Below are 25,922 nucleotides of genomic sequence, written 5' to 3'. Positions count from 1 at the left end.
ACACTAAACACTGCAGTACCAGACTGACCACAGGGTCTGGCCCCCTCACTACACTAAACACTACAGTACCAGACTGACCACAGGGTCTGGTCCCCTCACTACACTAGACACTACAGTACCAGACTGGCCCCCTCACTACACTAGACACTACAGTACCAGACTGACCACAGGGTCTGGCCCCCTCACTACACTAGACACTACAGTACCAGACTGACCACAGGGTCTGGCCCCCTCACTACACTAGACACTACAGTACCAGACTGACCACAGGGTCTGGCCCCCTCACTACACTAGACACTGCAGTACCAGACTGGCCACAGGGTCTGGCCCCCTCACTACACTAGACACTACAGTACCAGACTGACCACAGGGTCTGCCCCCCTCACTACACTAGACACTGCAGTACCAGACTGGCCCCCTCACTACACTAGACACTGCAGTACCAGACTGGCCCCCTCACTACACTAGACACTACAGTACCAGACTGGCCACAGGGTCTGCCCCCCTCACTACACTAGACACTGCAGTACCAGACTGGCCCCCTCACTACACTAGACACTGCAGTACCAGACTGGCCCCCTCACTACACTAGACACTACAGTACCAGACTGACCACAGGGTCTGGCCCCCTCACTACACTAGACACTACAGTACCAGACTGACCACAGGGTCTGGCCCCCTCACTACACTAGACACTACAGTACCAGACTGACCACAGGGTCTGGCCCCCTCACTACACTAGACACTGCAGTACCAGACTGGCCACAGGGTCTGGCCCCCTCACTACACTAGACACTACAGTACCGGACTGACCACAGGGTCTGCCCCCCTCACTACACTAGACACTGCAGTACCAGACTGGCCCCCTCACTACACTAGACACTGCAGTACCAGACTGGCCCCCTCACTACACTAGACACTACAGTACCAGACTGGCCACAGGGTCTGCCCCCCTCACTACACTAGACACTGCAGTACCAGACTGGCCCCCTCACTACACTAGACACTGCAGTACCAGACTGACCACAGGGTCTGGCCCCCTCACCACACTAGACACTGCAGTACCAGACTGGCCCCCTCACCACACTAGACACTGCAGTACCAGACTGACCACAGGGTCTGGCCCCCTCACCACACTAGACACTGCAGTACCAGACTGGCCCCCTCACTACACTAGACACTGCAGTACCAGACTGACCACAGGGTCTGGACCCCTCACCACACTAGACACTGCAGTACCAGACTGACCACAGGGTCTGGCCCCCTCACTACACTAGACACTGCAGTACCAGACTGGCCCCCTCACTACAGTAGACACTGCAGTACCAGACTGACCACAGGGTCTGGCCCCTCACTACACTAAACACTGCAGTACCAGACTGACCACAGGGTCTGGCCCCCTCACTACACTAGACACTGCAGTACCAGACTGGCCCCCTCACTACACTAGACACTGCAGTACCAGACTGACCACAGGGTCTGGCCCCCTCACCACACTAGACACTGCAGTACCAGACTGGCCCCCTCACCACACTAGACACTGCAGTACCAGACTGACCACAGGGTCTGGCCCCCTCACCACACTAGACACTGCAGTACCAGACTGGCCCCCTCACTACACTAGACACTGCAGTACCAGACTGACCACAGGGTCTGGACCCCTCACCACACTAGACACTGCAGTACCAGACTGACCACAGGGTCTGGCCCCCTCACTACACTAGACACTGCAGTACCAGACTGGCCCCCTCACTACAGTAGACACTGCAGTACCAGACTGACCACAGGGTCTGGCCCCTCACTACACTAAACACTGCAGTACCAGACTGACCACAGGGTCTGGCCCCCTCACTACACTAGACACTGCAGTACCAGACTGGCCCCCTCACTACAGTAGACACTGCAGTACCAGACTGACCACAGGGTCTGGCCCCTCACTACACTAAACACTGCAGTACCAGACTGGCCCCCTCACTACACTAGACACTGCAGTACCAGACTGACCACAGGGTCTGGCCCCCTCACTACACTAAACACTACAGTACCAGACTGACCACAGGGTCTGGTCCCCTCACTACACTAGACACTACAGTACCAGACTGGCCCCCTCACTACACTAGACACTACAGTACCAGACTGACCACAGGGTCTGGCCCCCTCACTACACTAAACACTACAGTACCAGACTGACCACAGGGTCTGGCCCCCTCACTACACTAGACACTACAGTACCAGACTGACCACAGGGTCTGGCCCCCTCACTACACTAGACACTGCAGTACCAGACTGGCCACAGGGTCTGGCCCCCTCACTACACTAGACACTACAGTACCAGACTGACCACAGGGTCTGCCCCCCTCACTACACTAGACACTGCAGTACCAGACTGGCCCCCTCACTACACTAGACACTGCAGTACCAGACTGGCCCCCTCACTACACTAGACACTACAGTACCAGACTGGCCACAGGGTCTGCCCCCCTCACTACACTAGACACTGCAGTACCAGACTGGCCCCCTCACTACACTAGACACTGCAGTACCAGACTGGCCCCCTCACTACACTAGACACTACAGTACCAGACTGACCACAGGGTCTGGCCCCCTCACTACACTAGACACTACAGTACCAGACTGACCACAGGGTCTGGCCCCCTCACTACACTAGACACTACAGTACCAGACTGACCACAGGGTCTGGCCCCCTCACTACACTAGACACTGCAGTACCAGACTGGCCACAGGGTCTGGCCCCCTCACTACACTAGACACTGCAGTACCAGACTGACCACAGGGTCTGCCCCCCTCACTACACTAGACACTGCAGTACCAGACTGGCCCCCTCACTACACTAGACACTGCAGTACCAGACTGACCACAGGGTCTGGCCCCCTCACTACACTAGACACTACAGTACCAGACTGACCACAGGGTCTGGCCCCCTCACTACACTAGACACTGCAGTACCAGACTGGCCACAGGGTCTGGTCCCCTCACTACACTAGACACTGCAGTACCAGACTGACCACAGGGTCTGGCCCCCCTCACTACACTAGACACTGCAGTACCAGACTGGCCACAGGGTCTGGCCCCCTCACTACACTAGACACTGCAGTACCAGACTGACCACAGGGTCTGGCCCCCTCACTACAGTAGACACTCCAGTACCAGACTGACCACAGGGTCTGGCCCCCTCACCACACTAGACACTACCAGACTGGCCACAGGGTCTGCCCCCCTCACTACACTAGACACTACAGTACCAGACTGGCCACAGGGTCTGGCCCCCTCACTACACTAGACACTACAGTACCAGACTGGCCACAGGGTCTGGCCCCCTCACTACACTAGACACTGCAGTACCAGACTGACCACAGGGTCTGGCCCCCTCACTACACTAGACACTACAGTACCAGACTGGCCACAGGGTCTGGTCCCCTCACTACACTAGACACTGCAGTACCAGACTGGCCCCCTCACTACACTAGACACTGCAGTACCAGTCTGGCCACAGATTTGGGGGTGAGCGAGAGAGAGTGAGAGAGAATAGGGACAGTAAAGGTTTCCACATACTTATTGCATTCTGAATGTTTTAGAGCAACATTCACCTTTTGGTAATTAGATACCTAGGGCTGTGCAGTCATTACATTTTGTCAGCTGGTGATTGTCAAGCAAATAACTGCCGGTCTCACTTTAACTAACTGTTAATTAATATAAACACATTTAGCATCTCCTGGCTTCCCCACCTTTAGAACATCTACATTTTAAAAAGTCTAATAAATCCATGTAATATAGCCTACACTTTCACAATAAATCCATTATTTATTTTAGACGGGTCTAAAGAAACATGATGTGAAGAAAATGTAGTCTAATTCAGAAGAACAGAATAGCATACTCTGAGTTGTCCTTATGTTAGTTAGGTCCTGATCTGGCTCTGCCAAATGGCGTGGGCTACACTAGTTCATTTAGCAGACAAGATTTTCGTAGAATTCCGTGGCATTATTAGATAGTATGAAGAACACAATTGAAAAAAATCAGAATTAAATCGAAAGGATCTTTTCTCCAAACGATTTTGGGGGAGTTCTCACATGCGGCTTTCTGTGTGGAGGTTAACAAAGAAACAGGTCCTCCTATAAGCTTAATTTACAGTTATTAATGGAACTTTAGTTCTACAAACGTTGGGCTATATGTTTTGATGTTTAATACATTGTAAGGCTGCATGATGAGACTCTGATGATGATTTGAAAAAAGTTACACCTCTAATAGCTTCCCACATCTTGTCAGATCGAATCCCCGAGCTGACAAGCCCCCCCCCCCCCCCCCACACCTCTGATTCAGAGGGGTTGGGTTAAATGTGGAAGACAAATTTCAGTTGAAGACATTCAGTTGTATAACTGATTAGTTATCCTCTTTTCCCTTTACCCCGGCCAAACCCGGACAACGCTGGGCCAATTTAGCTTCCCACATCTCAAAGTTGGTTAAACACTGCAAGCTAGCTAGCCTTTTAGCTTCCCACATCTCCAAGTTGGTTAAACACTACAAGCTAGCTAGCCTTTTAGCTTCCCACATCACCATTCTGAAATTAAAATAATCTGCCCTGGCAGATATTCGTATACTTGCTGGGGTAACCTACAACATTATCCCAATTTGATATTCTGATTCAATGTATTCGCTACCATATCAGCCAAAAATAGAATGTCATAATTTTTTTGTCACAGAGAGAGAAAAAAAGCCTGTTTTTCCAAATAGCATTATCACTATTAAACAAAATACCCTTTTGGGGAATTCTAATAAGTCTACAATGTTGTGGACCCTCTGCGGTATCAAGAATTGAATTGGAATGTATGAGCTGTATTGAGCCTAACTCTGCTAGATACACTCAAAAGACAAGTTTCAAGTTTTATTAGTGCTCTGTACGGGATACACATGGTAAACACTGTCCAATGAAATGCTTACTTGCAGGTTCCTTCTCAACAACGCAACAAAATAATAAATAAGAAAAGAGAAGAATACGAACATAAAGTAAATGGCTAACGCCCCCACAATACTATATGTATAAGCTCAAATGTTAAATTTTCCCTACCATCATAGCTAAGCCAATACGACAACAATGTCGATGAAAGTTCACAAATCAACTTGATTGTAGGTACACAACACAACCTCTCGTCATGATCCGTCAGGCCGTTACCAGTAACCACTATACCAGATTTTTGACAGGGTCGTTAGCATTGGGGTCGTCAGACAATGTTTTCCCCAAACTCGGCTGAAATTCTAGACATTGTGTTAAAACAAAGCTACAGCGTCCATAAGGTGACAATTAGACTTGGATCCATTTGGAATTAATACGTTTATAGGTGCAACATTTTTTTTATTTTTTTTTTAAATAAAAGTAATAATTTAAATATCTCTCGCGTGAACATTTCCGTTCATTAAAAACCAACGATGTGCTACCTTTTTGTAGCATTTCTGACAATGCTAACATCTTTTCAGCCGAATCTCAGTTCTAAAACCAGACATAGTAGCTAGTTAACACCTGTCAGGTGAGAGACAAGCTACTAGCAAAGGAAGCTAGCTATACTTTGCTACGGAATGTTTTTTAAGTGTCAGAAGTCATCTGTGTAAACTGTTGGCCTTGACACTTGCGTGTAATAAGCACAAATAAGATAAGCAAACGTCCTTGACTGCTGTTGCCAGTTAGCTAGCCAACTAACGTTAGTCAGTAACGTTAGCTAGCTACAAGGCTGTAACGTTAATGTTAGCCGTATGGACGGATCATGCACCGGCACAACTCAATTTTGACCAAATCGCTACCCCACGCTACCCCACATTCTTCCACAGTCCCCCCCATTCCACAGCTACCCCACATTCTTCCACAGCCACCCCCCTCCCCCATTCCCCAGCTACCCCACATTCTTCCACATAACCCCCCCCCCCCCCCAGCTATTCCACTACTTTAATACAGTAACAAGTCCTGGTCACTGGGCTTTAGATGGATGGCCATGGTGATATTTACTGGGAACAGCAGTTACTGTAATAGGTGTGCTATTCATTGACCATCAGATTTAGCAGTGGGTTTACATGGGATGACGAGGAATACCTTGTATATCCCCCCCCCCCCCCCAGTAGATTTATGCACAGAGACCAGACCACGCAGCATGATTTGGCTTGTAATCTCAATAAACATAATCTCAATGGAAGGCATTTCCCCAGCCCAGATTAAATACACTATTCTGGACATTTGGTAGCTTCAGTCAGCCTGCTTAATCTAACAGAAAGTAATAATACATGTAAAATATACAGTACAATGTTGTTGCTGCATACAAAGAGAGGTTCAGACAGACATAATAACATCTTTGATTTCTAGTTCTGGCTGGTAACACCGGTAAATAGATTATTTTTTTTACATGGTATTTCACTTTAACAGAAACTACGTTGTGCTATATAAATAAACACCAACAGGAGTCTACCACCAGGCCATCCAGCAGCTGACCCCAGACCTGCACCTTAGAGGCCATCAGATAGCTGACCCCAGACCTGCACCTTAAGAGGCCATCAGACAGCTGACCCCAGACCTGCACCTTAGAGACCATCAGACAGCTGACCCCAGACCTGCACCTTAGAGGCCATCTGCACTGAGTACCCACCCATCCAACCCTTTCACACAAACAAGAACACACACGCAAACACCCACAAGGACACACACGCAAACACCCATAAACACCCATAAACACCCATAAACACCCATAAACACCCATAAACACCCATAAACACCCATAAACACCCATAAACACCCATAAACACCCATAAACACCCATAAACACACACACACACACACACACACACACACACACACACACACACACACACACACACACACACACACACACACACACACACACACACACAGTCAACGCTGCTGTTCAATGATCTACTATTTATTGTGCTGCGTGACCAAGTCCCTACCCACTTAATATTTGTGAATACAGTCCATTATTACTATACTACATTGTCCCTAGGCCGTCATTGAAAATAAGACTGACTTGCCTAGTTAAATAAAGGTACAATGTTGACTGATGTACTACAGCACATCAGCATTTCACTGCACCATGTATACCTGCTGGAAACGTTGTACGTGACAAATAAAATTAGATTCATTGAAATTGATTTTGATTTGAAAAGGATGTATTTCTAGTCTGTTACTTCCTGGTCTTTATCCTTTATTGTCATTAACATGGTAACATGATCATTACATTACAGTTCTCTAGTAACCATGGTTTATTTGGTGCTCAGTTCAGTGTGTGTGTGTGTGTGTGTGTGTGTGTGTGTGTGTGTGTGTGTGTGTGTGTGTGTGTGTGTGTGTGTGTGTGTGTGTGTGTGTGTGTGTGTGTGTGTGTGTGTGTGTGTGTGTGTGTGTGTGTGTGTGTAAAGAAATGCAGACTTACGTATGGGGGGCTGTCCAAGCTGTCTGTGTTGACCACCACAGGAGGTGGGTTTGCCTGCAACAGAAAAACAAAAAAATTAACTCAGTTTTGGTTATAAAAATATTTCATGATAAAATAAAATATTTGTTCACCTCGCGATTCCCCTGTAAGTACATTACAAAAGCTAAACACAACAACAAAAGAAATTACAAAGTTAAAAAAAATATTAGGCAAAACAAAAACATTTTTGGGGGGTGTGAGAAAATAATAACTTACTCTCCGCATGTTTTGGTACAACATTATGAAAGCATCGGTTAGAGATTACCACGGCAACATGACAATCTTCTATTGCAGAATATTAACTCCTGAAGCCTACAGCTGTGGCGTTGCTATGGCGTTGACCCAAACATCCCCAACTACATGGTTAATAACAGACAACTCCATCCAGGATCCCTTGGTCTTCACTGGGCTTGTCTCTCCTCTCCTACAGGTCCCGAGGTTACAAAACAACCACCCCAACTAGCAAGTCCCTCCCTCAAAAACAATAATCCTTTAAACTCCAGCACCAAAACCGAAGCAAAATGGGAGGTGTGTAAAAAAATAAAGAGGGAGAGGAGGGGAAATAGGGAAGAGAGGATGACCTGTGACGTGGGTGACGCGGGTGCAGGCAGAGAGGAGGGTGGAGAGATGACAGGAGTGGTCTCGGCTGGGATGGGGATCACAGGGATTATGGGTACGGGGGGCGGGACCACCACATCTGGCTGCTAAACAATGGCAATGGAGGTCAAGGGTCAGGGTAAAACATACAAGACACACAGGCAAGAATACACACACTGTGCAACACAACACTGATGCAGTAACAGACAATGATACATCTACATGCTGAACGGGAAGAAGGGAGAGAGGAGTGTGAGACAGAGAGAGAAAGAGAGAGAGAGAGAAAGAGAGAGAGAGAGAAAGAGAGAGAGAAAGAGAGAGAGAGAGAGAGAGAGAGAGAGAAAGAGAGAGAGAGAGAAAGAGAGAGAGAGAGAAAGAGAGAGAGAGAAAGAGAGAGAGAGAGAGAAAGAGAGAGAAAGAAAGAGAGAGCGAAAGAGAGAGAGAAAGAGAAAGAGAGAGAGAGAGAAAGAGAGAGAGAGAAAGGAGCGTGAGTAAGTGAGAGAGAAAGAGATATTGAAAGAGAAAGTGAGAGAGAGGAATCGAGAAAGATTGAGTGAGAGAGAAAGAAAACAAGTGAGAGAGAAAGAAAACGAGTGAGAGAGAAAACAAGTGAAAGAAAGCAAATATGGTAATGTTCTAAACTGAATTATGATAATGTGGTAGTGAGGGAGGATTGTCTGACAGTGGCAGCTGCTGAGGGCTCTAATGTGTGTAGATTATAGAGAGGGGGATGAGAGGAGAAAATAGAAAGAGAGAGAGAGGGAGGAAGGGGCTCAACCCCACAGTATCAGAAAGGCTGTTAAAGTTTGGGGATTTGATGTGTTGCTCGTGAGACTATCCAGGCAGGATTTACTATTATGTTATTGACGGAGTACTGAGAACGATGTGAACATTCCTTTAGGGTGCAATATGCAGATCGGCTTAAATGGATTTGGTTTTTGAGGAACATTTAGGTAAACAGGTTTCTCTTCTCAAGATAAAAAGGAAAATACATTTAGTATATTCAAATGCTAAACCAGGATACTATGGACATACATAGATATAATTCAATTCCAAAAGGTATTTAACGTGTTGAGGAACAAGTCCATTAGACCTTATAGAATAGGGGTATTCAACTCTGACCCTACGAGGTATGGGCTACTGCTGGTTCTGTTCTAGAAAAAAGCAGTGGAACTGGCTACGAGTTCCAGAATTTAATTTGAGGGTTCTAGAACATCAACAATCACACGTAGGAAAGCAAGAACAGACGCTCCTATATAAAAACATGGCCGTTCCATCCTTAGCACTCCTACTCTGAGATGCTTTGTGAGTACGGACCCAAAGCTACCATGTGCTCCTCTCCAGCCTATCAATGTAAATGACACTCATTGACAGTTTTCCTCAGTGGACCAATGATAGTCTGATCTGCTGGTCTGGTGGCTCCATTGACAGAACTGGCCGTGCTTTAGCTGTAAATTAACCCAGAAAGACTGTGATGAGTGGAGCTTAGGGTTATTATTTACAGACACACAGTGTACACAGACACACACACACACACACACGTAGGATCTTAATTTGAGCCAGTTTGCTACAGCAAGAAAATAATCCTGCAGCAACAGGAAATGTGAATTATTATGTGGATTATAATTCATGGACTTTTTTGTAGGGGTTGATACATTTTTCGGGAAGGGAATCAAGCCTGAAATTTCAAAGTATAAATTATAAAATTCAGAAGCCTTTTTAATGTTTTACATTTCCTGCATTACAGGAAAGTTATCCTTCAACAGGGTGATCAAATTAAGATCCTACATCTTCTGTACACACATAGCATTGATATCATCCTACATCGTCATCGTGGTGTAAACACTGTAGCCTTCAATTCACACATTATCCGAGTAGAGAATACAACAGAGTTCCCAATGAATGGTGTGTGTGTGTGTGTGTGTGTGTGTGTGTGTGTGTGTGTGTGTGTGTGTGTGTGTGTGTGTGTGTGTGTGTGTGTGTGTGTGTGTGTGTGTGTGTGTGTGTGTGTGTGTGTGTGTGTGTGTGTGTGTGTGTGTGTGTGTGTGCGATAAAGGTGAATCATGCAGAAACGCAAACTGATAGATTTATTGACGGGACAAGTAAACGATTTCAACAGCAACAGAGTGTTCCTTTTCCTCGTTGTCAAGTCCCTCAGTCGAGCACCTGATTTCCCCTTTTCGTTGTCTTAAGGGTCAAAAATGACCCGCCACTATGTTTAACAGCAGAGAAAACCCCCTAAATTTCCAGAGTGATCCCAACATTATAAAAAGTGAAACATCGCCTTTGTTCATATTTCCATAACAGCTGTACACCACCAGGGTACAAAGATTGTCTTAGGGTCATTTTTGACCCGGCAGTTCTAAAATCATTTACACACCACAAACAAACAAAAACACAAAGACACACACACACAAAGACACACACACACACAAAGACACACACACACAAAGACACACACACACACACAAAGACACACACACACAAAGACACACACACACACACAAAGACACACACACACAAAGACACTCACACACAAAGACACTCACACACAAAGACACTCACACGAGACATTGAGATTGTGTGCTACTGATTGAACTCAGACAAAACTAAAACTTTCTTGTGCAGCATCTCCCCTCCACGACCCCTCCACGACCCCACACATAACTCAAGTTCACAGACAAAATAAATACTATTTCAGACAAAATAAACATTTCCTAAAAGCATTGTTTACTAATGGGGAATGCAGTCAGAGGCTATAAAGGTGCTGCAGATGACAGTCCCCCCCAGTTCTCTCTCTGCTGAAGCCATAAGTGCACGTTTCAGTGCCCAACAGGTCATAGATCAGATTTTTTCAGACGTCCAGGAAAAACAAGAGAACAATGATTTACAAGAGGAAGAGGTATCTGAAGAAGAAAATGGGGAAGAATACAACCCAGAGCACAATGCATCATCTTCAGATGAAGAAGAAATCCCCCAAGCTGAAAGAGAGACATTTTAGTCAAAGAACAGCAAAATAACATGGTCCTTGTCACCATATGACAACCAGGGCAGGATGGCAGCACGAACTGTCATAAGGATGACCCCAGGGGGCCTTATGACCCCAGGGCCTTATGACCCCAGGGCCCACAAGACATGCAGTTGCCCAGGACATCGCCTCAACATTCTACATGTTCATCACACCAGCCATCGAAAAAATCATCCTGGATATGACAAATTTGGAGGGTTTCCATAAATATGGAGACAACTGGAAAAGGATGGATGAGATTGACCTGCGTGCCTGCATAGGGCTGCTAATCTTAGCGGGGGTGTATAGGTCCCGAGGCGAGGCTACATGTAGTCTCTGGGATGCAGGGAGTGGAAGGGCTGTTTTCCTTGCCACAATGCCACTGAAAGTCTACCACACTTTCTCATGAATGCTACGATTTGATAACCGTGAGTCAAAACCTGCAAGACGTGTGAGAGACAAACTGGCGGCCATAAGAGGGGTCTGGGAGAAGTGGGTGGAGCGTCTGCCATACCTCTACAACCCTGGGCCTGAAGTAACAGTGGATGAGCAACTGGTCTCATTCAGAGGTACATTTTTTTTCATATCTGTAATGTGATTTACACTGTTCAGTTTATTATGTGTTGCTGTAATATCATTGATTTATATGATTGTTTTCTGTGACACTGATACTAATTACTGATACTAATCTCTTTTGTCAAAAGGTTGATGTCCTTTCCAACAATATATGCCCAGCAAGCCAACAAAGTACGGCATCAAGATATGGGTGGCCTGTGACGCACAATCCAGCTACGCTTGGAAGATGCAAGTCTACACAGGGAAGCTGACCAATGGAGGCCCGGAGAAGAACCAGGAAATGCAAGTCTACACAGGGAAGCCGACCAGTGGAGGCCCGGAGAAGAACCAGGGGATGCAAGTCTACACAGGGAAGCCGACCAGTGGAGGCCCGGAGAAGAACCAGGGGATGCAAGTCTACACAGGGAAGACGACCAGTGGAGGCCCGGAGAAGAACCAGGAGATGTAAGTCTACACAGGGAAGCCGACCAGTGGAGGCCCGGAGAAGAACCAGGGGATGTAAGTCTACACAGGGAAGACGACCAGTGGAGGCCCGGAGAAGAACCAGGGGATGCGGGTTGTGCTTGATGTGACAGATGGACTGAGGGGGCACAATGTCACGTGACAATTTCTTCACCTCTTATGAACTCAGCCAGCAGCTCCTGAAGAGGAAGATCACCATGGTTGGCACAGTTAGAAAGAACAAGCCTGAGCTCCCCTCTACACTCCTCACAACAAGGGGGAGAGAGGCCTTCTCATCAAAGTTTGCCTTCACCCCCACCACTATAGATTCTTACCTCCCAAAGAGGAAGAAGAATGCGGTCGTCCTGAGCACACTGCACAAACGGCTGAGATCAGTGATCATGAGGACAGGAAGCCAGCCATCATCCTGGACTATAACCACAACAAAGGAGGCGTGGACAACCTGGACAAGGTGATTGGAACTTACAGCTGCAGGAGGATGACTGCCCGCTGGCCCCTGGTCATCTTCCATAACATCATTGATGTGTACTCATACAATGCCTTCGTGATATGGAACAAGATCAACCCTACCTAGATGCCTGATCAGTGGAACAAGAGGAGGGTGTTCCTGGAGCAGCTGGGAAAGACACTTGTAACCCCACACATACAAAGAAGAGAGTGCCTCCCCTGCACAGCAGCCTCTGCAGCATTTGTGAACGCTGTTCAGGGGGCTGAATCTTGTCCGGATCCACCTGAGGCTGCAGCAGGGGCAGGCAAGAGAAGAGATGCCAATTCTGCCCCCCAAAGAAGGACTGTAAAACAAATACTATGGACACATTGTGGGTGGGGGCAATGGTTAAACAAATGGGAGAAGACTAGTATTTTGTAGTTGAATTCATTCAAAACTACTTTCTGCACATTTATGCTACTTTATTAGGCTATACAAGTGCTATCTCTTGCTAATAAAATGTATGTTATTGACCTATGCAGTAGCTTTAGCAATAATAATAATAATAATAAACCTCTACTTTAGTAAAGAAAAAAATGTGTGATAAGACAGGTGTGATATATGACAGGTGTGACAGGTGTGATATAATAAAAACTAATGGTGTCCAATGATTAAATAGTATTTCTGCATTGTGAAGAGGGAAAACCCAGATATGCACAAAGTTTGTGATGAATGACAGGTTGTTTCTACATGCAAAATAGATCTGGGATTTAAAATTCAATTAAGCTGCTATATTTTTGTAGTTTAGTGAAGGCGGGTCATTTTTGACCCTTAGGACAAGGGGAGTATACAGGATGTTAAGACTACACAAGGGTTAAGTTGGGCGGAAGCACCTTTTGGGTAAACCTTTTCCTGGTGTGTGCGTGCCTTCATGAGGAGCTAGTCCAGCATTGGGTCAACCCTCCCCACCCTCAGCAGAGCAGGCCAGTCTGAAGGCCACTGTGTCAGCGACTCCCAGACAAAAGCCCACTGAGCCCCCCGACACACTCCTCACAGCCTTGCCTCACACCCCAGAGTTACAGTGCATTCGGAAAGAATGTACACCTCTTGACATTTTCCACAGTTTATTACATTACAGCCTTATTCTAAAAGAGATTAAATCGTTTTTTACCCTCAATCTACACACAAGACCTCCTAATGACGAAGCAAAAACAGGTTTTTAGGTTTAAGTATTCAGACCCTTTATTCAGTACTTTGTTGAAGCACCTTTGGCAGTGATTACAGCCTTGAGTCTTCTTGGGTATGAGGCTACAAGCTTGGCACACCTGTATTTGGGGAGTTTCTCCCATTCTTCTCTGCAGATCCCCTCAAGCTCTGTCAGGTTGGATGGGGAGCGTAGCTGCACAGCTATTTTCAGTTCTCTCCAGAGATGTTCGATCGGGTTCAGGTCCGGTCTCTGGCTGGGCCACTCTAGGACATTCAGAGACTTGTCCTGAAGTCTTGGCTGTGTGCTTAGGGTCATTGTCCTGTTGGAAGGTGAACCTTTGTCCCAGTATGAGGTCCTGAGCGCTCTGGAGCAGGTTTTCATCTAGGATCGTTCTGTACTTTGCTCTGTTCATCTTTCTCTCGAGTCCCTGCCGCTGAAAAACATTGTCACAGCATGATGCTGCCACCACCATGCTTCACCGTAGGGATTGTGCCAGGTTACCTCCAGATGGGACACTTGGCATTCATGCCAAAGAGTTCAATCTTGGATTCATCAGACCAGGGAATCTTGTTTCTCATGAGAGTACTTTTGGTAAACTCCAAGCAGGCTGTCATGTGCCTTTTACTGAAGAGTGGCTTTCGTCTACCCACACAACCCTAAAGGCCAGATTTGTGGAGTGCTGCAGAGATGGTTGTCCTTCTGGAAGGTTCTCCCATCTCCACAGAGGAACTCTGGAGTTCTGTCAGAGTGACCATCAGGTTCTTGGTCAACTCTCTGACCAAGGCCCTTCTCCCCCGATTACTCAGTTTGGCCGAGCGGCCAGCTCTAGGAAGAGCTTGTTGGTTTCAAACTTTTTCCATTCAAGAATGACGGAGACCACTGTGTTCTTGGGGACCATCAATGCTGCAGACATTTTTTGGTACCCTTCCCAGATCTGTGCCTCAACACAATCCTGTCTCGGAGCTCTACGGACAATTCCTTCAACCTCACGGCTTGGTTTTTGCTCTGACGTGCACTGTCAACTGTGGGACCTTATATAGACAGTTGTGTGCCTTTCCAAATCATGTCCAATCATGTACCACAGGTGGACTCCAATCAAATTGTAGAACCATCTCAATGTCTTATGTGTAGATTTCTGAGGATTTTAATGATTTACATACATTTTAGAACAAGGCTGTAAAGTAACAAAATACGGAAAAAGGGGTCTGAATACTTTCCAAATGCACTGTATATCTGAGCTAGAGGTTAGGGAGCAGGGTCGCCTCATGCCCCAGAGGTTAGTGGGCAGGGTCGCCTCATGCCCCCAGAGGTTAGGGAGCAGTGTCGCCTCATGCCCCCAGAGGTTAGTGGGCAGGGTCGGCTCATGCCCCAGAGGTTAGTGGGCAGGGTCGGCTCATGCCCCAGAGGTTAGTGGGCGGGGTCGCCTCATGCCCCAGAGGTTAGGGAGCAGTGTCGCCTCATGCCCCCAGAGGTTAGTGGGCAGGGTCGGCTCATGCCCCAGAGGTTAGTGGGCGGGGTCGCCTCATGCCCCCAGAGGTTAGGGGGCCGGGTCGCCTCATGCCCCAGAGGTTAGGGAGCAGTGTCGCCTCATGCCCCAGAGGTTAGGGAGCAGTGTCGCCTCATGCCCCCAGAGGTTAGGGAGCAGTGTCGCCTCATGCCCCAAAGGTTAGGGAGCAGTGTCGCCTCATGCCCCAAAGGTTAGTGGGCAGGGTCGCCTCATGCCCCCAGAGGTTAGGGAGCAGTGTCGCCTCATGCCCCCAGAGGTTAGGGAGCAGGGTCGCCTCATGCCCCCAGAGGTTAGGGAGCAGTGTCGCCTCATGCCCCAGAGGTTAGGGAGCAGTGTCGCCTCATGCCCCAAAGGTTAGGGAGCAGCGTCGCCTCATGCCCCAAAGGTTAGGGGGCAGGGTCGGCTCATGCCCCAAAGGTTAGGGAGCAGTGTCGCCTCATGCCCCCAGAGGTTAGGGAGCAGTGTCGCCTCATGCCCAAAAGGTTAGGGAGCAGTGTCGCCTCATGCCCCCAGAGGTTAGGGAGCAGGGTCGCCTCATGCCCCCAGAGGTTAGTGGGCAGTGTCGCCTCATGCCCCCAGAGGTTAGGGAGCAGCGTCGCCTCATGCCCCAGAGGTTAGTGGGCAGGGTCGCCTCATGCCCCAGAGGTTAGTGGGCAGGGTCGCCTCATGCCCCAGAGGTTAGGGGGCAGGGTCGGCTCATGCCCCAGAGGTTAGGGGGCAGGGTCGGCTCACGCCCCAGAGGTTAGTGGGCAGGGTCGGCTCACGCCCCAGAGGTTAGTGGGCAGGGTCGGCTCACGCCCCAGAGGTTAGTGGGCAGGGTCGGCTCACGCCCCAGAGGTTAGTGGGCAGGGTCGGCTCACGCCCCAGAGGTTAGTGGGCAGGGTCGGCTCACGCCCCAGAGGTTAGTGGGCAGGGTCGGCTCACGCCCCAGAGGTTAGTGGGCAGGGTCGGCTCACGCCCCAGAGGTTAGTGGGCAGGGTCGGCTCACGCCCCAGAGGTTAGTGGGCAGGGTCGGCTCACGCCCCAGAGGTTAGTGGGCAGGGTCGGCTCACGCCCCAGAGGTTAGTGGGCAGGGTCCTGTGGGTCATTGGCCCCTTTGGAACACTGGCGTTTTGCACCATTTATATCAGCTTCAAAGACTTTCTACACCAATGCACATCTACACAGTCTAGCTGGACGACCTGTGCTAGCCTCAATAAAAAAGTCTCAGCAACAATAGTTGAACTGACTAGGAACATCACATTTGGGTATTTTTATTTATTTAAATTTATCCCCTTTTCTCCCCAATTTTCGCGGTATCCAATCGCTAGTAATTACTATCTTGTCTCATCGCTACAACTCCCGTACGGGCTCGGGAGAGACGAAGGTCGAAAGCCATGCGTCCTCCGAAGCACAACCCAACCAAGCCGCACTGCTTCTTTAACACAGCGCGCCTCCAACCCGGAGGCCAGCCGCACCAATGTGTCGGAGGAAACACCGTGTACCTGGCCCCCTTGGTTGGCGCGCACTGCGCCCGGCCCGCCACAGGAGTCGCTGGAGCGCGATGAGACAAGGAAATCCCTACCGGCCAAACCCTCCCTAACCCGGACGACGCTAGGCCAATTGTGCGTCGCCCCACGGACCTCCCGGTCGCGGCCGGCTGCGACAGAGCCTGGGCGCGAATCCAGAGACTCTGGTGGCGCAGCTAGCACTGCGATGCAGTGCCCTAGACCACTGCTCCACCCGGGAGGCCCACATTTGGGTATTTTACACAAAACCCCCAAAACCAAGACAACATGGAGGCCACATTCCTGCATACGGTCACTATTAGCCAAGCCCACTTACAGCTCAATATTCCGTTAGTTTGGCGTATATACTGTCTGCACCCTAGACTGTAAACTAGTGTAACAGACACACAGGGGGAAATCCATAAACTAGTCCCGAGGTCGCTCCATAACACACTAGTTATGGATCTGTACTGTCACAAAACAGCCTGGCAGCCATGACAGAGCTAAAATTAGCTTGGATCATTATCTTCGATCAGGAGGCCTAGTCCAGAGTTACGGCCTGCAGCTCACACTGTCTCAACATCCCAAACAAGTTGGACTGAACTTGAAAGTTGAGTGCCTCGGATGAGAACACAAACTTAGCTGATGGTCAACTATTCTCCGTTATCAACTTCAAGACCTGGTTTACATGCTAGACGGTCTTAAGTAATACTATAACTGGGGTAGGTAGAGGTTCAGTAATACTATAACTGGGGTAGGTAGAGGTTCAGTAATACTATAACTGGGGTAGAGGTTCAGTAATACTATAACTGGGGTAGATAGAGGTTCAGTAATACTATAACTGGGGTAGATAGAGGTTCAGTAATATTATAACTGGGGTAGATAGAGGTTCAGTAATACTATAACTGGGGTAGATAAAGGTTCAGTAATATTATAACTGGGGTAGAGGTTCCGTAATAGTATACCTGGGGTAGAGGTTCAGTAATACTATAACTGGGGTAGGTAGAGGTTCAGTAATACTATAACTGGGGTAGGTAGAGGTTCAGTAATACTATAACTGGGGTAGGTAGAGGTTCAGTAATACTATAACTGGGGTAGAGGTTCAGTAATACTATAACTGGGGTAGATAGAGGTTCAGTAATACTATAACTGGGGTAGATAGAGGTTCAGTAATACTATAACTGGGGTAGGTAGAGGTTCAGTAATACTATAACTGGGGTAGGTAGAAGTTCAGTAATACTATAACTGGGGTAGGTAGAGGTTCAGTAATACTATAACTGGGGTAGAGGTTCAGTAATACTATAACTGGGGTAGATAGAGGTTCAGCAATACTATAACTTGGGTAGATAGAGGTTCAGTAATACTATAACTGGGGTAGAGGTTCAGTAATACTATAACTGGGGTAGATAGAGGTTCAGTAATACTATAACTGGGGTAGACAGAGCTTGCCCCTGATACTGACACGGGGTCTGATACCCCCTACCCACCCACCCTAGATATGTAATTAAAGGAAACTTCTACCTTAAGCTATGAAGCCACACATCATTGTTTCTGGTCAGCAGTCATGTTCTCATAGTACGGTTCATTAGAGGAAGCATGATGGTAATTTAATATTCCAGACCTCCATGTGAATCCTATTGGCTCACTCTGACCATTACGACAACATCAACAAAACACAATCACAACATTCCTCCTCCCGTTTCTCTCCAAAAGCTCTAACCCAGGCAGGCCTTTCCAGGCCAGCACCATGTAAACTCCAACCAACTGAGCCTCCACAAAGACCCTCTCTGTGATTTCAGCCCACAAACCCTTGCAGATATCCAGGCTTAGGTTCTATTCCCCTGTAGCACAGCTCTGTAGTAGTTTCATGTTGACCTCTTCTCACAAATACCTACAAAAGGTTTTCAATACGATCTCTATGACGGTCCATCTCAAAGATACCTACAATGGTTTCTCCCAGGTTGGTCCCCTATACACTCACACATACCTGGGGTGGATTCTCCAGTGACATTGAGGCCCACGGAGAGTTATCGGACCACCAGCCACTCTGCCTGTGTGTGGCCCGGACCTTGGCCTTACTCTTGGTAGGACTCTTCTTCATGCTGTCCCTCAGGTTGGTGAACTTCACCCGGCTCTTAGACATGGAGGCGGGCAGCGTGCTGGAGCTGTAGTTCCTCTGGGGGCTCTGTAAGGGGAGCTGTGGTGAGAGCAGTGGGTGGAGGTTCAACAGAGGGGTCTGCTGCATCTGGGGAGGGGGATGATGGTGGTAGAGGTGATGATGCTGCTGCTGTAGCTGTTGTTGTTGGTAGTGTTGTAGTGCCTGCTGCTGGAGCTGCTGTTGGTGTTGGATCTGCATCTGCGGTTGTTGGAGCTGCTGTTGGAGCTGCTGTTGGTGTTGGATCTGCATCTGCGGTTGTTGGAGCTGCTGCTGGTGTTGGATCTGCATCTGCTGCTGTTGGAGCTGCATCTGCGGTTGTTGGAGCTGCTGTTGCAGAAGGTGTTGTTGCTGTCTGTGGATCAGAGGCAGCTGGATCTGGGTCTGGTTCTGCTGAAACCTCTGTTGGGTTTGCTGGGCCCGATGCTGATTCTGGGTCTGCTGATTCTGGGTCTGGTGCCCCAGCGTATTACCCTGCCTGGAGACCATCACCCCAAGGCTGGGACTGCAGCCCTCAGGGCCCCCGCAGCAGTACTCGTGGTTATGGTAGTAGGTCGTCATGGCTGGGGCTTAGCCGTAGGTCCAAGAAGAGATGCAGGGTTGATTTTGATATGAAGATGAGGTAGAAAGCCTGGTATTCCTCTTCGGTCTCCTGTAGCAGGCTAACTAGCGGTAACAGAGACCACACCACAGAAAAATCCAGTCTCCAGTCTTATCCTCTCACTACCCTCTCTCTCACTCGTGCTTCCCTCTCTCAGACCGCTCAGACTGTCTCTGCCTCTCATCCCCCCCCTCTTGTTCCCTCTCCCTTGCTCACTCTCTCGCCAATTAATGAGCTCCAGTGGGCACTGCACATGACAGCACACAGGCATGAATAATCAATGCAGAGCCGGGACTGTGATATGGGGATCAGGGCTCGTCTGTGGACGCTGGCTGGGCCTCCCTGCTTCCTATGGCGGTAGGAGGAATGTGATAGTTGCCTGTCAAACTCAAATCCACAGGCTTTGGTTACTATTTCACCACAGCATTAGTGAACACTTCTAAATAGCGGGAAGATTAACATTGGGTGTGTGTGTGTGCAATGTTGGGGAAAATAGTTGACCAAGCTACCAATTACTTCACATTGGAAGAAGTTAAGCTACCTTTAAGAAAAATATAGTTTACTTAAACTAAAGTAACTTTGAAATGTAATAGAAAATACAATTGTAAGAACAGATCACTCTGGAGTCAGATGTTAAGATAATGTGTAATTTAGCCTATTAAACACAAAAACAAAAAACAAATGGTAATTCTTGCCTACTTCACCCATATTTCCTTGTTTTTTTTTGCAAAAAGAGAAATGTGTAGTCCCAGTAGTTAGCTACACCGCTGCATGGCAACAAATACATGAACTACTGAAAACACGACCAAGACTTGAATTTAGTTCAACTACCACCAAGCTACTGCAAAATGTAGTTAAATTGTGTGTGCGTGCGTAAGTGTGTACGCAAACAAGAAGAGCCTGCAGTAGGGCCTCGATTCCCCAGTGTGTCTGGCCTCCTGATGCCCATACAGAGAGAGGTGTATTATGCAGGACACAACAGCTCTCCAGAGGTGACCCGTCCTGACCAGCTGTCAGTCTACTCTGGCTGTCGCCATAGAGACAACACGCCACAGCAGAGCTCAGATGTGTTATCGTGGATGTGGTACCGTCGCCATAGAGACAACACGCCACAGCAGAGCTCAGATGTGTTATCGTGGATGTGGTACCGTCGCCATAGAGACAACACGCCACAGCAGAGCTCAGATGTGTGCCATCGTGGATGTGGTACCGTCGTCAGAGACAACGCGCCACAGCAGAGCTCAGATGTGTTATCGTGGATGTGGTACCGTCGCCATAGAGACAACACGCCACAGCAGAGCTCAGATGTGTTATCGTGGATGTGGTACCGTCGCCATAGAGACAACACGCCACAGCAGAGCTCAGATGTGTTATCGTGGATGTGGTACCGTCGCCATAGAGACAACATGCCACAGCAGAGCTCAGATGTGTTATTGTGGATGTGGTACCGTCGCCATAGAGACAACACGCTACAGCAGAGCTCAGATGTGTTATCGTGGATGTGGTACCGTCTCCATAGAGACAACACGCCACAGCAGAGCTCAGATGTGTTATCGTGGATGTGGTACCGTCACCATAGAGACAACACGCCACAGCAGAGCTCAGATGTGTTATCGTGGATGTGGTACCGTCTCCATAGAGACAACACGCCACAGCAGAGCTCAGATGTGTTATCGTGGATGTGGTACCGTCTCCATAGAGACAACACGCCACCGCAGAGCTCAGATGTGTTATCGTGGATGTGGTACCGCCGCCATAGAGACAACACGCCACAGCAGAGCTCAGAGGTGTTATCGTGGATGGGATTGCATTGGGTTACATATCTCTACAGAGTACACCATTAGACACATTGGGTTACATATCTCTACAGAGTACACCATTAGACACATGGCATGGTACCTTGGTACAATTCCTCAGAGTGAGTTTGATATTTGTAAAAGTCACCAGCATCAAAGGAACAAACAATCCCTTCGGTCATATGACCAAAGCAGAAGCCATAAGCATAACATTTCAAGTTAATTAAAATGATATATGTACTGCATCCTTCTAGCAGCCATGAGATACAACTGTATATGGCTCCAAGGCAGGTGGCATTAATGTGTCATGGCTAGCCCTCACCAGAGAAATGTTCACCGTTCACTTCTTCCATTGTAACACACAGAGACACACAGAGAGACAGTATATAAGAGCCTTTATAAAGAGCTAACACCACCGCCGAGGGCACTGAGAAAGAAACATCCAGGGAAAGAGGAGGACTGTAAGAATGAATAAGACAGAGTTAGGAAGAGAGATGAGAGAGCGAGAGAGAGAGAGAGAGAGAAAGAGAGAAAGAGAGAGAGAAAGAGAGAAAAAGAGAGAGAGCGAGAGAGAGAGAAAGAGAGATGAGAGAGAGAAAGAGAGATGAGAGAGCGAGATGAGAGAGAGAGATGAGAGACAGAGATGAGAGAGAGAGATGAGAGACAGAGATGAGAGAGAGAGATGAGAGAAAGAGAGAGAGAAAGATAGAGAGAAAGAGAGAAAGAGAGATGAGAGAGAGAGAGAGAAAGAGAGAGATGAGAGATGAGAGAGAGAGATATCAACTCCCGAGATTAGGCTGGTGTAACCGATGTGAAATGGCTAGCTGGTTAGCGGGGTGGTTGTAAACGCTAATAGCATTTACAACGTCACTCGCTCTGAGACTTGGAGTAGTTATTCCCCTTGCTCTGCATGGGTAACGCTGCTTCGAGGGTGGCTGTTGTCGATGTGTTCCTGGTTCGAGCCCAGGTAGGAGCGAGGAGAGGGATGGAAGCTATACTGTTCCACTGGCAATACTAAAGTGCCTATAAGAACATCCAATAGTCAAAGGTATATGAAATACAAATGGTATAGAGAGAAATAGTCCTAGAATTCCTATAATAACTACAACCTAAAACATCTTACCTGGGAATATTGAAGACTCATGATAAAAGGAACCACCAGCTTTCATATGTTCTCATGTTGAGCAAGGAACTTCAACGTTAGCTTTCTTACAAGGCACATATTGCACTTTGACTTTCTTCTCCAACACTTTGTTTTTGCATTACTTAAACCAAATTGAACATGTTTCACTATTTATTTGAGGCTAAATGGATTTTATTGTTGTATTATATTAAGTTAAAATAAGTGTTCATTCATAATTGTTGTAATTGTCATTATTACAAATAAAAAAAATGTTAAAAAAATAAAAAAACGGACGATTATTCGGTACCGGCTTTTTTTGGTCCTCCAATAATCGGGATCGGCGTTGAAAAATCATAATCGGGCGACCTCTAATGGTTATTGTTGTTACTGTTGTTCCGTTGACAATATTGATTATTATTATTATTAATTATGTTAATATTGTAAATCTCCAAAGTAAGCGTTTGGCAATATGTACATTGTTACGACATGCCAATAAAGCAAATAGAATTGAATTGAATTGAGAGAGATAAGTGAGAAAGATGAGACAAGGGAGATGAGATAAGATGAGAGACAAGGGAGATGAGATAAGATAAGAGGGAGGGAGGGAGATAAGATAAGAGAGAGGGAGGGAGATGTGATAAGAGAGAGAGAGGGAGATGTGATAAGAGAGAGAGAGGGAGATGTGATAAGAGAGAGGGAGGGAGATGTGATAATAGAGAGAGAGGGAGATGTGATAAGAGAGAGGGAGGGAGATGTGATAAGAGAGAGGGAGGGAGATGAGATAAGGGAGAGGGAGATGAGATAAGGGAGAGGGAGATGAGATAAGGGAGAGGGAGATGAGATAAGGGAGAGGGAGATGAGATAAGGGAGAGGGAGATGAGATAAGGGAGAGGGAGATGAGATAAGGGAGAGGGAGATGAGATAAGGGAGAGGGAGATGAGATAAGGGAGAGGGAGATGAGATAAGGGAGAGGGAGATGAGATAAGGGAGAGGGAGATGAGATAAGGGAGAGGGAGATGAGATAAGGGAGAGGGAGATGAGATAAGGGAGATGAGATAAGGGAGAGGGAGATGAGATAAGGGAGAGGGAGATGAGATAAGGGAGAGGGAGATGAGATAAGGGAGAGGGAGATGAGATAAGGGAGAGGGAGATGAGATAAGGGAGAGGGAGATGAGATAAGGGAGAGGGAGATGAGACAAGGGAGAGGGAGATGAGACAGAAACAGAGACCAGGCAAAGGGGAGGACTGAAAATCAGGGTGAGAAAGAGGGCGAAATAGAGAGAGAGAGAGAGAGAGGAGAGAGAAAGAGAGAGAGAGAGGGGGAAGAGCAAGATGTCTCCACTGTAGGGCTTCTATGTGTAGTAATACCAACCCTAGAGGCTATGTTATTCCGCCAGTCAGAGTGGCTACCAAGAATAGGTGAGCATCTCACCGCTAAAAACACCACTCTCACAAAGGACTGCCCTACAACACCAGTAATTGCACTAAACAGAAAGGGAGAGGGGAGAAAGAAATGTACAAAGTGTGTCGTACTATACAGGAGCCCTTCAAATACAATGACTGAATAGAACCTCTACTGTGTAATTATTGGCCGTGACAAGCCAGGGAGACATACACTCAACCACTTACTACTGGAACGGGGAATTACACATAATGGACTTCATTTCACCTCAGGTCTCAAACCCCCCTGTACAGTATGTAGACAACCACCCCCCTGTACAGTATGTAGACAACCCCCCCCCCCCCCCCCTGTACAGTATGTAGACAACCCCCCCCCCGTACAGTATGTAGACAACCCCCCCCCCCCCTGTACAGTATGTAGACAACCCCCCCCTGTACAGTATGTAGACAACCCCCCCCCCCCCCTGTACAGTATGTAGACAACCCCCCCCCCTGTACAGTATGTAGACAACCCCCCCCCCCCCCCCCTGTACAGTATGTAGACAACCCCCCCCCCCCCCCCTGTACAGTATGTAGACAACCCCCCCCCCCGTACAGTATGTAGACAACCACCCCCCTGTACAGTATGTAGACAACCCCCCCCCCCCCCTGTACAGTATGTAGACAACCCCCCCCCTGTACAGTATGTAGACAACCCCCCCCCCCCTGTACAGTATGTAGACAACCCCCCCCCCGTACAGTATGTAGACAACCACCCCCCTGTACAGTATGTAGACAACCACCCCCCCCTGTACAGTATGTAGACAACCACCCCCCTGTACAGTATGTAGACAACCACCCCCCCCCTGTACAGTATGTAGACAACCACCCCCCCTGTACAGTATGTAGACAACCACCCCCCCTGTACAGTATGTAGACACCCCCCCCCCCGTACAGTGCGGAGATAAACCCCCCCCCCCTGTACAGTATGTAGACAACCCCCCCCCCCCTGTACAGTATGTAGACAACCACCCCCCTGTACAGTATGTAGACAAACCCCCCCCCCCCTGTACAGTATGTAGACAACCCCCCCCTGTACAGTATGTAGACAACCACCCCCCTGTACAGTATGTAGAACCCCCCCCCCCCCCCGTACAGTATGTAGACAACCCCCCCTGTACAGTATGTAGACAACCCCCCCCCCCGTACAGTATGTAGACAACCACCCCCCCTGTACAGTATGTAGACAACACCCCCCCCTGTACAGTATGTAGACAACCACCCCCCCCGTACAGTATGTAGACAACAACCCCCCCCCCCCCCCCCCCGTACAGTGCGGAGATAACCCCCCCTGTACAGTATGTAGACAACCCCCCCTGTACAGTATGTAGACAACCCCCCCTGTACAGTATGTAGACAACCCCCCCCTGTACAGTATGTAGACAACCCCCCCCTGTACAGTATGTAGACAACGCCCCCCCCCTGTACAGTATGTAGACAACCCCCCCCCCTGTACAGTATGTAGACAACACCCCCCTGTACAGTATGTAGACAACCACCCCCCCCCCTGTACAGTATGTAGACAACCACCCCCCCTGTACAGTATGTAGACAACCCCCCCCTGTACAGTATGTAGACAACCCCCCCTGTACAGTTTGTAGACAACCCCCCCCCCCCCCCGTACAGTATGTAGACAACCACCCCCCCTGTACAGTATGTAGACAACCACCCCCCCTGTACAGTATGTAGACAACACCCCCCCCGTACAGTATGTAGACAACCACCCCCCCCGTGCAGTATGTAGACAAACCACCCCCCCCGTACAGTATGTAGACAACCCCCCCCCCCCCCGTACAGTGCGGAGATAACCCCCCCTGTACAGTATGTAGACAACCCCCCCTGTACAGTATGTAGACAACCCCCCCTGTACAGTATGTAGACAACCCCCCCCTGTACAGTATGTAGACAACCCCCCCCTGTACAGTATGTAGACAACGCCCCCCCCTGTACAGTATGTAGACAACCCCCCCCCTGTACAGTATGTAGACAACACCCCCCTGTACAGTATGTAGACAACCCCCCCCTGTACAGTATGTAGACAACCCCCCCCCCTGTA

At 48.3% G+C, this 25,922-nt stretch overlaps 1 protein-coding gene across 14 annotated transcripts in view; it reads right to left on the bottom strand.

Annotated features, from left to right (window-relative positions):
* The window catches only part of LOC129869391 (disks large homolog 1-like), a 282,157-nt gene that overhangs the window by 110,953 nt on the left and 145,282 nt on the right, over positions 1-25,922 (bottom strand). For 6 of the 14 annotated variants that reach the window (XM_055943757.1, XM_055943760.1, XM_055943759.1 and 3 more), the window contains 2 exons: positions 8,063-8,185; positions 7,443-7,496 (listed from right to left, as the gene is read on the bottom strand). In XM_055943757.1, the coding sequence (XP_055799732.1) occupies positions 7,443-7,496; positions 8,063-8,185 (177 nt within the window). Of the gene's footprint in view, positions 1-7,442; positions 7,497-8,062; positions 8,186-18,738; positions 19,646-25,922 lie in introns of those variants that run through there. The other 8 variants (XM_055943763.1, XM_055943766.1, XM_055943768.1 and 5 more) reach the window with 3 other exon arrangements.

The sequence above is a fragment of the Salvelinus fontinalis genome, chromosome 14 (genome assembly GCF_029448725.1).
Source record: "Salvelinus fontinalis isolate EN_2023a chromosome 14, ASM2944872v1, whole genome shotgun sequence".
In the NCBI taxonomy this organism is placed as follows: domain Eukaryota; kingdom Metazoa; phylum Chordata; class Actinopteri; order Salmoniformes; family Salmonidae; genus Salvelinus; species Salvelinus fontinalis.
Note: the sequence above shows the minus strand (reverse complement) of the source record. Positions and strands in the feature narration are given on the sequence as shown.